The sequence below is a fragment of the Anolis carolinensis genome, chromosome 5 (genome assembly GCF_035594765.1).
Source record: "Anolis carolinensis isolate JA03-04 chromosome 5, rAnoCar3.1.pri, whole genome shotgun sequence".
In the NCBI taxonomy this organism is placed as follows: Eukaryota; Metazoa; Chordata; class Lepidosauria; order Squamata; family Dactyloidae; genus Anolis; species Anolis carolinensis.
The window spans coordinates 156,612,317-156,627,778 of NC_085845.1; the positions used below are offsets into that span (position 1 = coordinate 156,612,317).

The 15,462-nt window shown below is 38.5% G+C and overlaps 1 protein-coding gene across 17 annotated transcripts in view; it reads left to right on the forward strand.

The window, feature by feature from the left end:
• The window catches only part of nav3 (neuron navigator 3), a 587,869-nt gene that overhangs the window by 418,464 nt on the left and 153,943 nt on the right, over positions 1 to 15,462 (forward strand). For all 17 annotated transcript variants that reach the window (XM_016993769.2, XM_062980879.1, XM_016993770.2 and 14 more), the window contains one exon: positions 11,638 to 11,753. In XM_016993769.2, the coding sequence (XP_016849258.2) occupies positions 11,638 to 11,753 (116 nt within the window). The remainder of the gene's footprint in view (positions 1 to 11,637; positions 11,754 to 15,462) is intronic.

Consider the following 15,462-nt stretch of genomic DNA (forward strand, 5'->3'; position numbering starts at 1 on the left):
ATCTCCTGCTTTATACATTGCTATTAATCTTTCAAATGTTAAGCCCTACCAGTTAATAATAAACTTGAAAACTCTCCAGACGTAACACATCTCAAAACGGAGACACCTATTGATAATATTTTCTGACCACTGTCAACTCCAATGTTAGATCCTAGAAGAAACAGAAACAAGAATGAAAGCATAATCTATAAATAGATACTTTTTTCAGACCAGGAATGTATTCATATACCACAAGAAAGTGGAGGAAAATGGAATGATTCCATGCAGGGCTGAGGCACTGGAAATTAATTCAGAAAAAAGCAGGAAAATGTAGATTCTTGCAGATCAAAGGAAATATGAGAAAGGAGTATTATTCTATAACTCATTAGAATCATAGAATCGTAGAGTTGGAAGAGACCTCATGGGCCATCCAGTCCAACCCCCTGCAAGAAGCAGGAAAATCTCTACTACGTAAAGTCGTGTATTCGATTTGTTAAGGAGAAGGTTGACAGTGCCAAATGGCCTGATGTCCTGTGTATTAGAGCTGCTGTTTTTCAATGTTCAAGAGAAATGAGTGATGTTGATCAAATGGCAGCCCAGATATGCCTAGTTTTTAATGTCACGGACACAATAGGGGGTGTCATGCATGTTACGTCTGAGATATAGCTGATTAGAAGGGGCTCTAATTGTTTTGCCAAAAAGATAACTAAAATATTTACTAATGGTCCTAAGGGAGCAATGAGTAGTACTTATGTGAATGCTGACTTGCTATTATGTTTGAAGTAGAGATAGTATTTTAAAAGAAGCCTTGATAACTTTCAAAACAAATTTGTTTTAAACCAGTTTCCAATCTGAAAGTAACTGTAAATGGAGTAGAAAAGAACTGAAGAAAGAAAAAGATGTAAACCAGGCCAGTATCTCCTTCCTGGCTATGTAGTTGTTGCTTGGCCAAGGTTGCCATATTACTTAACTGGTCTGATTTAACCTATAGTTAAATCATGCGTTCTATTACCTCCTTTGAACCATTAGTTAGCCTTGACAACAAGTGTTTTGTTTTTTAAAGAGTACATCCCTGGCCCTTGAAGACATGAGGCAAAATGTGCAGTCTGATTTGCTTATTTGTTTAACAAGAAAGAAATCTGAAAGAAATCTTTCAGCATTTAGGCAACAGATCCATAGAGGTTTCAATTGTGGAGTGATTTTCCGGTGAAGGGGAAATAATTTTGTCAGTCAACACAAAACCAAGTTTTGTTTTTACAGAGATGTCTGTAAACAGGACAACACTAATGTGACAGAACAAAGTATCATTGACAAGGAGTGTAAAAACACTTTGATATCAGAATAAAATTAACAAGCTTTCCATCAGAATAGTCACTGTAGCCTGCTGCAGCAAATAAATACATACATAAGCAAGCAAGCAAAAGACAGAGTTCAGAATCATTTGCCCCTGTAGACTTTAGCAAAAGCACTCTGTTGCAACATCTCCTATCTTAGGTGGCATTCTTCATTAATAACTTTTTTAACTTGACCTCATTCTGATGTTGCTTGTCCATGTGTGTCCTGATTTTCAATTGTGAACTGCCAGAGTATGTAGGTGAACCACAAGAGACGTTTTTGCCCCGTTTTGCTGCTTTTATGGGTGGTTAGGACGGGGCCTGTTATGTGCCATCACAAGGTGCATGGCAGGTCCTACCCACATTTATCCCAAAGTGGAGTGGAAGCACCAAAAGGTGCTTCCTCCACCACTACAGAGCAGAAAGTGTTGTTTGGGTAACTCCAATGGAGCTACCTGCACCTTCCGCCCCTTTTGCCGTTGATGGCAGAAAGGGCCATGGGGCAATGTGCGTTGCTGCCTTTTCTGCCAATGCACCCTGTCCTGTCCCCAGTGTGTGATGAGGGGAGGAGGGAGGGCACACAGGACACCCTAAGTCAGCTGGCATGCCTTCCCTTTAGCAGCGCAACAGCACGGCCTGAAAGGGCCATGTGAAGAGGTGGCAGGTGAAAAATGGAGGAAGTAGGTAATGGAGGAAGCAAGTGTGGCAATAAGGATCATATTTAAAGTTCCCACTTAGATTGATGTAGATGTAGATCACCCCTGTGGTAAGTGGGGCACTCCCTCTGGGGACCAGCACATTGGATTGGCCATGAGTTATGGGTCTGTGTAAATTGGTCCAGGGAAAAGAAGACACAGCAGCATTGCATCCATGAGTAAGAGGAAGGTCTGGATGCAGAAATGTCAGGCTGACACTGCAGTCAGTTGTATAGGAATTAGCTGAGGCAGCAATAGTGGAACCTTCTTGATGGATGGAGCAGAACATTTCCACAAGCATAATAAGGTCAGCCCCATTCATGAACTGCAGCCCAGCAATTCTGCAGCATGGAGCATTCTTTAAGTAATACATATGCTTGTGTGGGATTGTTAAATCAGTGGGTCATTGGGAAGTCGTTTTGAATCTCAGCCTGTATGCTCATCTTAACAATGCTATTGGGTGGTATCAAGCCCTCATAGATAAAGCCGGCTTTCTGTAGTGAATAGTAGAAATAACATGAATATAGTGTAGAAATATAGAAAATTCTGGGACTAGTTAAATAAGTATTAATATTGCAGTTTAATACACCTTTGAAATGTGAACATTCTAATACTTTTAGCTTTGCCTTTCGGGTAAATTAAAGGTTTAAAAGAATAAATGGGATACAGTGAAATTTCATGGATATAAACCCACTTCTTCAGATGCAGTTCAGAATTATAATAATGCTCAGGCTAGAAAGCACAGAGTTGTGTAAGTGAGATGGAATGTAGTAGGATTCAGAAAGTTGCAAGTCATGTCACATGCCCAAAATTTTCAAAATGCTGCATAAGGTGAAACAAGTCTTTCAGAGCTTTACAGTGGTCAGTTACTATTGATGTGTAGAAGCAATGAATCTACTTACCAAAATTCAGTTTCTTTGGGTTCAAATACTTCCCTGGAAAAACTACTTTTATTATATATATTGTACTAATTCAAGTAGTATGCCATGAAATCATTGTCTTCACTCACACTTCTGTTAATGGACTGGAATTGAGAGTATAATTTAATTCAGGTGTTTCCCTTCTGGTCTTCCTTTGTAATTTTCTTGTTCAAGGGTCGCTGCACTTAAATCCTGTACTGTATGTCCAAGAAGGTTGAAATGTTCTACAGTTGGCTCTTGCATATCGACTGTTGTGTTTGTCTAGTGTAGAGTATAGAGTGGCATTACTGACATATATCACATTGCAGGAAGAACAAGTAAATGTACCTCTGATGTTATTGGCCCCTGTAATCATGCTCCCAGAGTAGATGTGCGGACAGTTGGCATCTGGGTTAGTGGAAAGATCTTGTCCCTGTGTTATGATCCATGTTATACATTCTGTTGTAAGTGAGTAGTTGTGTAAGATTGGGAAGTTGTCTCTAAGCCAATAAGAACTTGTCTCACAGAGCATGTGAGAGGGTTGTATTACCACCTCGTCACACATGCTGCCGGAATTGATGAGTATCACCGCATTGCCCTACGCCCCACTCCATTACAGCTTCTACCCTACCTCATCACACAGGGGAAGCCTGTTTTCGGCAGCTCGACCCATCTTTTCTAATGGAAAGATGGGAAGCCTGCTGTTATCCACTGTCACCATTTTTCTGTTGCTGTGGCAGCAGTTCAACCACGGAGCCATTCTGAAAATAGTTCTCCGGGATGGAGCCACGGAGCCATTGGGCTCCATGGCTGAAGTCTAAAAATGCTGCTGCTGCCTAAAAAGGTTAAGTGTGAAGAAGTCCTTATTCTCCAAAATTGGTTGTATGTCATCAGTGATGTATTCGATGCAATGGGCTCAGCTGGAGACTAGATATAGAACACCCTTCGTGGTGTTCTACAGTCCTCAGCTACCTTGGCAGCAATATTACCAAGGTCAATGACATAATTCACATCAGAGTTACATCACTTTTCTGAGTCTACATCAAACCTGCCATTATACCACTGGTTCTTAAACCCCAGAGGTATCTATTGAATGATTGATTGTTTTTAAGTGGCAACCATTTGAAAATAATAGATTTTTTTCTGTTTCACATCAGCCACTGGAACATTATTTAAGTTTTCAAATAGGTGGAGATTTTGTCCATCTTAGGTTGTCTAGGTCTATTTTTAGCTGATTGGCCAGTTGTGTGATGGGATGTACTCTTTGATTAGTTATGACTTACATCTGCTTGCAGATTTGTTGTTGTGCCTGGCAGAAATCATGCTGCTATGTCCTTGAATGAAGAACACTGAAAGTCTAGGGGTCCAGAAAAGGATTGACAGGAAAGCTGTTGCAGTAATTCAGCAGCTGAGAGGAAGGCCATTTAAAAAAATGAAAACAACAACACTTGATCTTTTGATTTGGGCATCACTTTATTCTACTCAGAAAAGAGCAGGGAACACATAAGTGAACCCAGCTGGCTTTCAGTAGAAGTGGTAGAAAAGATTAAGAAATCACGTTAAACATGTTGTATGTTATCTAGGACATTTAGGCAACTCTTAAGCGGGTGATGTGTTTATTTGTGTGAATTTTGATATTAACAGACCCCATTTGCACTTTTTGGGTGGATATATGAAGTAGAATGTAGTTACCAATCTGATTTCACATTTCCTTTAATGTCCAAGGTCTGCCTTATATTCATAGTAATCTTTATTCAGATAAAAATGGACACAATATTTATACCTGATCAACTATTGCAGGTGTTCTGGCTCTGGAGTGCTAATCCCTTTTTCTACACCTGTTTGGAAATTCTAACACTGATTTCACATTTGAAACTGAAAATTACCTTTGAGACTGTCTTATGCTATTTATATGAATGTGTGATTCCTGCGAATATGGAAAATACTATTTGTAATTTAAATGAGTAATATTATGTATGTAGATTTTACATTTCCATTACAAACTGATTTAAGCAAAAGCTGCTTCAAAATTCATGTATGAAAACAAACTTTACTTTGACCTTATAAACACACTGGTTTGAGAACCTCAGGCAAGTAAAATAAATCCATGTAGATGACTAGCCACATATTATATTTTATTTTTATAGCTTTATAAATTAGGAAACTGTGTATTTATTTCTTGTTCAGATTTCTTGAAGTGCCACAATGACTAAGCAAGCGATAGATAGATAGATAGATAGATAGATAGATAGATAGATAGATAGATAGATAGATAGATAGATATGTAATGTTGGGGTCTGCAGCCTTTCTTCTAGTGCGTGGTCAGAGGCAATCTAAGATTAAATCCGTAGTCTGTTCAAGGAAAAGGGGCAAGCAAACCAATTCCAATGTTTGTTGCAGAAGATCAAATACACAGAGTCTCACTGAAAAGTTCAGGTCCAAAAAGAGTGGCATGAGGGTCTCCAATAAAATTTCTGGCTGTAGCACCAACACAATGATTGTTTCCAGCAAAGAGCTGTTAAAAAACCCAAGCTCTTTATGTTGCTCCTAAAAAGATCTGCAGCTGCGAGCCAGCCTCTTTTGAGCCAGCCGATTGGACCTTCACAGCTGGATATCATCAACCCTAAGCTGAAGCTGGGCAGGGAGAATTAACACCTACTCTTTCTCCTGAAGAGCCTCATCCTGTCCAGACTCAAATGCCTTCATATCCATACCGGGGTGCAACCAGGCCAACGTTACCACTGCACTCCTGGTAGCCACCGGATGCTCCCCCCTCCTACCAATGAGAGGGGTGAGCAAGCAAGCCAGATCCAGGGCCCATGTCACACGCCAATCTGGAGTTGTGACAAAACACAGATAACTGAAACCAAAAAGTAACATAGTTGCTGGGTGGGTGGGATGGAATGACCAAAGCAGGCCTGATGCCTGCCCCAGCCTCAGAGCAACCTTAAATAGGCTGCTGAGGCTGACTGGCTCATTGGCTTGTGGAATTCCATCCTCTCCTCTGGTCAGTCGTAATGATGCTGCTCCACAGTGTGATGCATCTTAGCTGCTTGCCGCCTGGTTGCCCCTCCTTCATGTTCACTGTACGTTCCCTTCTTGCTCGACACAGCAGACCTATAGGGGTGAGAAAGAGACAAGCCAGCAGTCCTCGTCGCTTCAAGGAGGAGGCCCGATCTGATGTAAGAGGTCTAGGCGGAAGACTTCCAGCAGCCCATCCACCAGAACCCCACCAACGACCAAAGTAGGCCCAATTCCTGTCACAGCCCCAGAGCAGCCTTAAATAGGCTGCTGGGGCCGACCATCTCCTGGCCTGGCCAATTGGAGGGCCAGGCCAGGCCAGGCTTGCACCTATTGGCCAGCTGGCCAAGCGGTGGGAAACTTTCCTACCATGCAGGGGGTTTCTGGGAGGGAGAAGCCCCCTGCAGATGCCATTCTCGGCTGGAGGGCACCCAATGCTGCAACGGCCCCTTGCCCGGTAAGTTGGGCAATGCATTTATCTTTTAGTATAACTTTATACCCTTGCAGCAGCTACATCCAATTACATGAAGGAAGTCTCCAAGCTCTTTTTGAATATGATATCCTGGAGAAGCTTCAGTTCTTATCAAACATCACATTTTATTTTTCAGTGGGATGTGAAGGTGCTGTAAAAACAGAGGCATTAGCTTCAGCTCTGTTCATAAATATCTCATTAGCTCATTTTACCCACCCATCAAGCTTTCTTTGTTCCCCTTCCACTCCAGATCTGTGTCTCTTAAATGTCCTGCTACTATCTTGAGATATAGCGTTCATAATTCTCATATTACTGCAAGCTGTTGCATTCTTAAGATGGCAAATCAGGGGCACGAACACATCAATACATTTACATTTTAAGTCACTGAGACTCATTATTGTGAAATTATACTGGCAATAGGCCGAACACTGCCTGTCAATGCTAACAAAAACTTTCAACAAAAATAGTCCAAAGTGAGCCATTTTTTGAGTGGATGTATTTTTGGTTCAAACAGGATACTGCAGATGGTACATTGTGTAATGATGTGTTATATTTTAGCTATAGTAAGTGAGAAAAGATTTTGAAAATAGAAAGAAAAATGCAGGCACAGTGATATTTTTTTGAACTTATTTCTTAGTTAATTGTATAACAGGATGATTTCATTATTCATTTTTCTTAACATCCTGCATTGTAATTATGATAATGCCTTAAATCTGAAATGAAAAAGCCATAAAAGCTATTCAAGGCAGCTGAAGCCTTGAAACCTGTCAAGACCTATAAGGCATATTAATAGCATAGCTTTTGGAATGTCAGAGAATAGCTAAAGAAAATCTTTGATATTTGTGGGTAAGGTTATTCAGACACAGAATAATTGCTCTTAACAGAGGAAGTACAATGATGTGGTTTCTGTTTTCAACTAACACACCAAGAATAATATTTAAGTTATTAGGATTAATTGAGGGCAGACTTCAGAACACAGACTAGGAAGATAACATTTCTGAATATGGTTTATCCTCCCATATAACTTAGGTTAGTGTAGCTGGTCAACTGTAGAACAAGTATGATTTGGATGAAATAACTTGCTTTAAAAACGGTGTGTTAGAACTAAGAGTTATACTTCTGTACTCATTGTAATGAGAATGTGGGGGCAGACCATTATAACAAGTCAGTGCACCCTTTTCTCATTCTTTCCCAGCATCCTTCCTTTGAATTCAGTATATTGCTGTTATACATTGGGTTTCAAAAGGTTCTCCCCTGTAAGGCAAAGGGAACAAACGTACACTAGATATTGGTGGACTACAACTCCCATTAGCCTTACCTAGGAAAAAGACACTGATGGGAATACTCCTAGTTGTAGTTCAAAACTATCTGGGAGGCTACATGTTCCCCATCTTTGCTCTACATAAGGTAGACATATCAGGGGCAGCTGTAAATAAGATCTCATTTGTCTCATTAACAGCTTCTGTGGGGTGATACTGGGCAAACCAATTTTATCCAGTACAGCAAACACAGTGTATATGTTCATGTATTTGATTTTAATTGGGGAATATGACAGAAAGGGACTGAATTTCTTCCCAAAGCTACAATCCCACAGGAATGTGCATCTTCTTCACAACTACTTTATATATGAATACAGATAATAATGGTAACTGTCTTTCATAATTTTGGTTTGGTCCTGAGAAGAGACTGTCTCACCTTAGGGCACATGTCTCAAACTTGAGGCCTGTAGCTGAATCTGGGCCACCATGTTATTTAATGTGGCCCTCCAGTTCATCATCATCATCATCATCATCATCATCATCATCATTTAATTACTTATTAATCGCCCTCCATCCAAGATGCTCTAGGCGATTTACAAGCTAAATTGTAAGGATAAAAATACATACATACAAATATTGATAAAATTAACATAGATCAAAAGCTCTAGTAAAAAGCCAGGTCTTAAGTGCTAGGGTAAAAGGCCCTAACTCACGCATGGCTCTCATATTGCTAGACTACAGCTTCTGTATTCCTCATCAATAGACACAATGACTAGAATGATGGGAGCTGTGGTACAATAACTGCTGGAATGTTGCAGCTTGTTCTGTTTAGTCAGGATAGTGGTGTTTGAATTTAGATACAAGACTTGTGTATATGATGTCTTACTTTAAAATGTCCTTTAACCTTTCCCCAACCTCAGAAAGGTGTTATTGGGTTGCAATTCCCATTATCCCCAGTCTGCATTGCAGATAATCAAAAGTGTTGGGAGTTGTTGTTCAATAACATCTGGGGACTCAAATTGGGGAAAAAAACTAAAGAGCACCAACAACTATGTAAACAAAGTTATAGTTGGCCATCAGTATTCACGGAGTAAACATCCATGATTCGACAGCCCTTTGAAGGCAACCATAAGGCTGATGTGGCTCTCGATGAAAATGAGTTTGACATCTGTGCTTTAGGACATCTAATGACACACAGCTCCCAAGTGCATGCAGATCCAAGGCCAGATTTGAGGAGGCCCAGACATGATGCAAAATGCTCTACCACCACTCCAGTTCCTTTTTTTGGGGGGGGGGGGGGTGTCTGCAAAGCTCACCCAAAGAGGGGAATCCTTCTCATAACCTTTCAGGGAGTCATTTATCCTATGTAGCTTTCTTGGTCAATCTTCTCATAGCTGTCTGTATGGTAAAAGCAAGAAAAATGTAGCAAAAAGAGGGTGATGCATTGTCCTTGGCATGCTGATCTATTGGAAGGGATTGGGGGTAGCTGTCCTAGGCATGATGTTCATCCTTTGTAGCACACTGAGTTAATTGGCCCAAAATATATGCTATCCTTTAGTACCTCCTCCCTCATCCCCCCCTACGCTGACCCAGTAATAAACTTTCAAGAGGACAAGAGTTCGTCAGTTAGCATGATTTGGGTCAGATACTCCCAGATCCAGACCCCATTTTCCTTCCAAGACTCTTGGACCCTAGAGTAGCAGGATTAACATATGTTTGAAGATCTAGTATTGGAGCACTTTGGATTGGAAGGGTGACATACATAACATTTTATGTCTGGGTTGGTGGAAAAGAGCTTGAACGAGATTATAGGATTTATCCTAAACAAGGCTTTTGCTTCAGATATTGAAACATATCTGGAACACCCACGCCTTGGAAAATTTGCTTTTTTAGATTACAGCTTCAGGAATCCCCCAGTAAGCATGGTCATCAGGCTTGTTGGCTAGATATTCTGAAAGTTGTCTCCACATTCTTGGCATACTTTGTTTTAATGCAAATGAGTACAGACAGATGCCAAAGTCAAGCATAACAGAAAACTATCTGCTATCACCATTTCTTGGGAAGTAAAAACAAAATAAAAATAAATGCTAACCACTATATTTTATAAAATGTCTGTTTCTGTTTATGATTCCTTTAAAACATTCTAAAAGTATTATCAGGATCATGCATTCAGCTCAGAGATGTGCTTCCTCATCCGTTTCAGCATGCTTTTGAACAAACCCATTAGAGAAGCAGCTTGGAAGTAGTAAACATGGCAAAAGCATTGACAGGTTGTTATTTTGTGAAAGACATGATTTTAGAAAAGCATTCCAAGGTGTCCTCTATTTCAACTGAAAAGAGCCAAACAGTTACTGTTATAGTTCTAAATATTCCATTTGCACACTAGCTCTATAGATGAGACACATATATTTGAATGTGGGTTTTCCTTTTTCTATAGATAATTCAGATATCAAATTCAATCTATCAGAAATATGGAATTTGTTATTACAAGTAACATCCAAAGAATACTGAAAACAATGTTGTATGGACAAGCAGATGAAGACTGGTATATGACAAGTGTTCTGCATCTCAAAAACTAGAGCTGATAAAGGAAAACTGGTGCCATTTTTGGAATCAGGAGTTCAAATATACCTAGAGAGAGGGCCAACATTTGAGGCACCAAAATGTGTGTTGGTCAGTGTTATATATCTAATATCTATTTTTTTAAATATACATGCATATTACAATGCAGCCTCAGAGAGAGAGACTGTATAGTTCTGAGCAATCTATTTATTCAAAATATTACAGTAGATCTAGATGTAACTTTTTTGGATAAAGATATTCCAAGGAATTAAACTGGATCTTTAAGTTTATTCCTATGACTTACACCATGTTATTTAGCTTTTAATTTAATTTGAAACTTTCTGAAATATTGTAGTTAATTGCTTTTATAGCCCAATCCTATAGAGATTTACTTGCAGGTAAATCCTAATGTGTTGAGTGATGAAGAGCCTTTAGAAAAAGTGGTAAGAATTTCAGTATTAACTAGGACTGTAAATATTGTTTTTTTACAAGGTCCCCCCCCCCCCCCATTGTCAGTGAAAAAGGGTGGGCTAATACATCAAGATAATAGATTGAAAACAGGAGTCATTCTGAAATTTTTTCACATTTCAGGATTTTTTGTGAATGTACAAACAGGCAAAACATTGCTCAGAAAGAAACACTTTTAACTAGTATAAACAACAACCTCTCAAAAAATATTTGGAAAAGTTACACAACAATATTTTTTGATGGAAGAGTTTTTTTGCACTGAAAAGTTCAAACTTGTGAAAAAACAATTTAAAATGTTCCAGACCTCTTGTAATCTTGCTAAGTAGAAAATTTTAAATATTTTTCATTATTGAGTACAAGAATGAAATAGGAAATTACATAACCCTAAGTACGTACATGAACCATTGAAAGAGTTTAGAGCTTTAAAGAATATATATAAAAGAAACCTGAAGAAAAAAGGCACTTTCCACAGTGGAATCCTTATAGATCTTATTACAATGGTGGTTTTTATCAATGACCTATTGCTGCTTTCCCATTTAATATTGCAATACATCCAAACAGCCGATTTTTAGATCCCCAGCATTCTAAATACATGCATACTTACTTGCATAACCCATGGATATTATTAGTCATTCTCATCACTTGTTTGAGTCTTCTCAAAAATTTGTTGGAGACATTTAGTCCTTGACACCTTGTCTAGTTATATCTTTGCAGTAAAAACATGTTGTACTGGTAAACCTTCCTCCTTTGAACCATATGGCTAAAATCTTTATTCTTTAGATTAGAATTTAGTATACTTTAGTTGTGTAAAAAGATATGATTATGATATTTCCAGAATCTGGTTTGTGAGGAAAAGAAATGTGTACCATTTTCTTATCCCCTGGAGTAACAGTTACTACTACCATGATTTTTGCAGATGTAACAGCTAGTCTCTTTCATTAATTTCAGAACTCATTCAGAAAATGATAGTAACTCTTTCCCACCTTCTGACTTCTGCACCAGTCCGACAAAAATGGATTTGGCGTACAGTAAGACTGCCAAACAGTGCCTAGAGGAACTATCTGGTGAGTAATATGTAAATATTTTATTGTAGTTCTATACTCACATTATGCAGAACCAATTTGAATATTGCATAAGAAAGCAGTGTAGAAGTATATTGAGTAATTAAAAAGCTACAAATATTTATGTACATTTCTTTGAATTAATCTAGGCTTTTCACAGTCCTGATGACCACTGTGTTCTATTCTGGATTTGCAAAATATAGGTCACAAAGACAGATTGATTTAAACCATGGTAAATAAAACCATGACCTAAATCAAATGAAAGAGAGAGACCAATTTAAGTAAAGGATTTATGGCTGGTTCCACATTAAAGTCCATTAACACTAACTTTGCGTAGTTAGAGGAAAGTAGGGTAAGTGGGGTTAAAAACAGAGATTCCACACAGCACATAGACCTATCTTGTTACTTTCGAAATGGCTCATAATTCTTCTCTGTAATATTTATTCAGAAATTAATCCATTACAGGAAAGGAAATAGAAGTATCCTATAGAATTGCTTTGTTTATTTTTTTATATGTGGGGATCAACAACAGTGTCTCTTTAAATTGTTTTTTCTTAATTGTCCAATGTAATTTTTTGTTCCAGAATGATTCTAATTACTGGTGTCCATGCCATTTTTCTTTCCATTTCCAATATGGAAATGAAGCCAAATTGCTTACAGTGTCTAAAATACAAACAAACAACAATTTACTCGGGGACATTAGTTGCAAAGCTGTTGAAAGGGCTGTCACAAAAACGGTTGTCATCTACCCTCCCATGTTTAAAAGGAAGAAATAAAATGTTCTGGACATTTGACAAGAAGACATACATGTTATCCAGATCTTCAGAATGGCTTTTCTGTACATGGTAGACAGAATGCTGCCATTCTGTTTTACAGTTATCTCCAATACATACTCGTACACACCAATCAGGTTTGAAGAAGAAGAAAACTCTGAGAGGATAGCAATACAATACAATACAATAATATAAATTCTATATGCAAATGATGAAAAAATATTTATTTTCTTCCTGCATGGCAGGCCCTTCAAACATCCCTCATACCACAGGGAAAGCTTACAATTAGATCTAGCGCTGTGGCAAAGAAGCTGTGGGAGAAGGGAAAGGAAATACTGGCAGTCCCCGAGTTACAAATGATTTTTATTAAGCACAGGGTGAGGTAACAGGAAGTGAAAAAAATCTACCTTTCGGAAGTTATCATGGGAAAAGATGTCTCCACTGAGGCTTTCTCACCAATCCTTGCTTCCACAAAAAGCCACAATTTTCAAAATCCAATTATCACAGGAACAGAAAGTGAGAAATCTTCAGAACTGGGGCACAGGCAGCAAAACCACAGGGATGTTAACCCTTCCCTGTGCTATCCAAAGCATATATATATATGGCTGGAGTTACACTTAAAAAATGTATCTGTTCCAACTTACATACAAATTCAACTTAAAAACAAACCTACCGAACCTATCTTGTTCATAACTTGGGGACTGCCTATAGTGTACAAATCCTTTCCACTCTCAAAAAAGTCTTCACCCAATTCTAAGGGAGTCCCAGTTCAAAGCCACACATCTTAGCCACTCCGTTCGGGAAACATTGTTTGACCATCTGTTGAGGATAAGGTGAGTAAATCTATCACCACCATCCTCAATGCAGTCATGTAACACTGGACCCAGTCCTTTCTCTTGGACATTCACTGACCTAATGTGAAGAAACTTGTTGAAAACCTTTGCTCTCATAATTGGATTTTGTTTCAGAATCTGAAACGGAGGTATATTTGCTTGTACATAGTGTACCAAAACATTTTCAGAAACAAGGACTAATAATTAAGGTTTTGTATTATTATTTAGGCAGCAAACTATGTAGCTGTTTTGTTTTAGGGCCACTGTATGATTCTAACGATAAAAATACAATATATGTCCAATAGTGTGAGCTTCAGCTCAGGATTCCTACTTTTTCTATAGGAAAGTAAGCTGAATTTTGTTTTTATTTTAGATGATGGCTTAAACTAGGCCATTTAAAATAGATACTTTCTAGAACAAAAATGCTATTAAAGGCACAGAGGAAAAAACCCAGATTGATTAACTAGTTAGAATAAAGAAGATATGTTTCCTTTTGACATGTGGTGGACATTTTTGGCGTTTTTGATTTAGAGAAGTGATCATTAGGGAAGGCCACAATAGATTCATATCTTATGAAATCTGTAGCAGGATAAAGTAGGTAGAGAAAAATCCTTCCTCTCATAAAACTAGAATAGTCACAAACTAAAACAAATGGCCATAAGTAGCTGTAGAAACCAGGTGGACTTGCATTTCTGTGGCATTGGCACCATTCACTTCTATTACCCTAGAGTGAAACAAAGTTACATAATAAGAAGATCCATAAAATAATTTAAAAAGCAAACTCTGATTTATACAAGGAGTACCATTTTACTATACCATTGTATTCACAGATTTTGGTACTCATTGGAGTTCTGGTCCTGGAATCAAGGACCAACTATAATTTAGTTCTTTGTTGTAGATGAGAAGAGACTTTTCCTTAGATTTGCAGTGGAGGAAATTTCCTTCTCCTTTTCTCCATTCCCCCATTTATTAGCTTTATCTCACTACAAATATCAGCCAGAACTTAGTCCTCAGGGTTTTTGGGTGTTAGAGATATGGTTAATAACAGAAAATTGTAGCCTGTTGCTGCAATTGCCTAACCCTGTATCGTAAACAAATATTCCCGTTCTTTGTCCCAATTTTCGATCCTTTGAATATGATAAATGTCCTCCAGCCTTTTCTATAGGCGAGTTTGTGCTGTGGATGCTCAGAATATCCAGTATTAACAACTGCTTCCAAAGTTCCTTTGGTAGGATCTTACAGATAGTATATGCTCTTGTTGGAGTTAGCAAAAATGATCAAGCAGATAGACAGCTGAACAGATAGGTAAGCAAATAGCCAGTCCGTTTGCTGTAATGGATTTTACATGCCTGCTCCAAAATGACACAGAAGGTAGAAATTGGCATCCGTGTGTGATCAAAGACCTTTCTAGTTCATTTTTGGAATGTCACTAGCACTAGATTGAGCAGCTTACAAATATCTTAGTGACAGTTTAGTTAGCTGCTTGTGGTAGATTGAAAGTACTAGGACTGGGAGGACAGACATGTGTCATTCATAGCTGCCTTACAACATCATGAGCAATGTGTGAAGCAAGGCTAAAATGAACACGAATTTTCTCAATCAGGAACAATTATTGGCTGCAAATGGAACTGAAGAGCAGATTGATAACATTTGTGTATTGGCTCTGCAGTGCATTTTTCAGAATGCTTCAGTTACAGAACAGGTGTTTTCATACATTAAGGGTCTCTCATCCGCCTAGGAATATTATCGGTTAGGAAATACCGGTTGGCATAAAAACAGGGTTGTTTTGTGAATCTTGCTATTACCTCTGCCAGTATGTGGGGGCTACCATCCTCACCTTGATATCTGCAGTTCCTTTGTTCTTGGAAGGAATTGATGTGACAAACCATTGTTAACTATTTGGCATCTTACGCAGCTGCTTCTGAAAATATCTTGGGAGATGTCATTGATGGTGGAGGTCAGTCATTCTATATTTAAACAATACTACTCCCCTTGAATAGCTACCAAAAAGCAGTTTCTTACAACAATTCTCCATGTGCTGGGTATAACATTTAAAAGGCTCTTATCCCATGCATACTCCAGAATCTTGTATATCTGGTGGTGGAT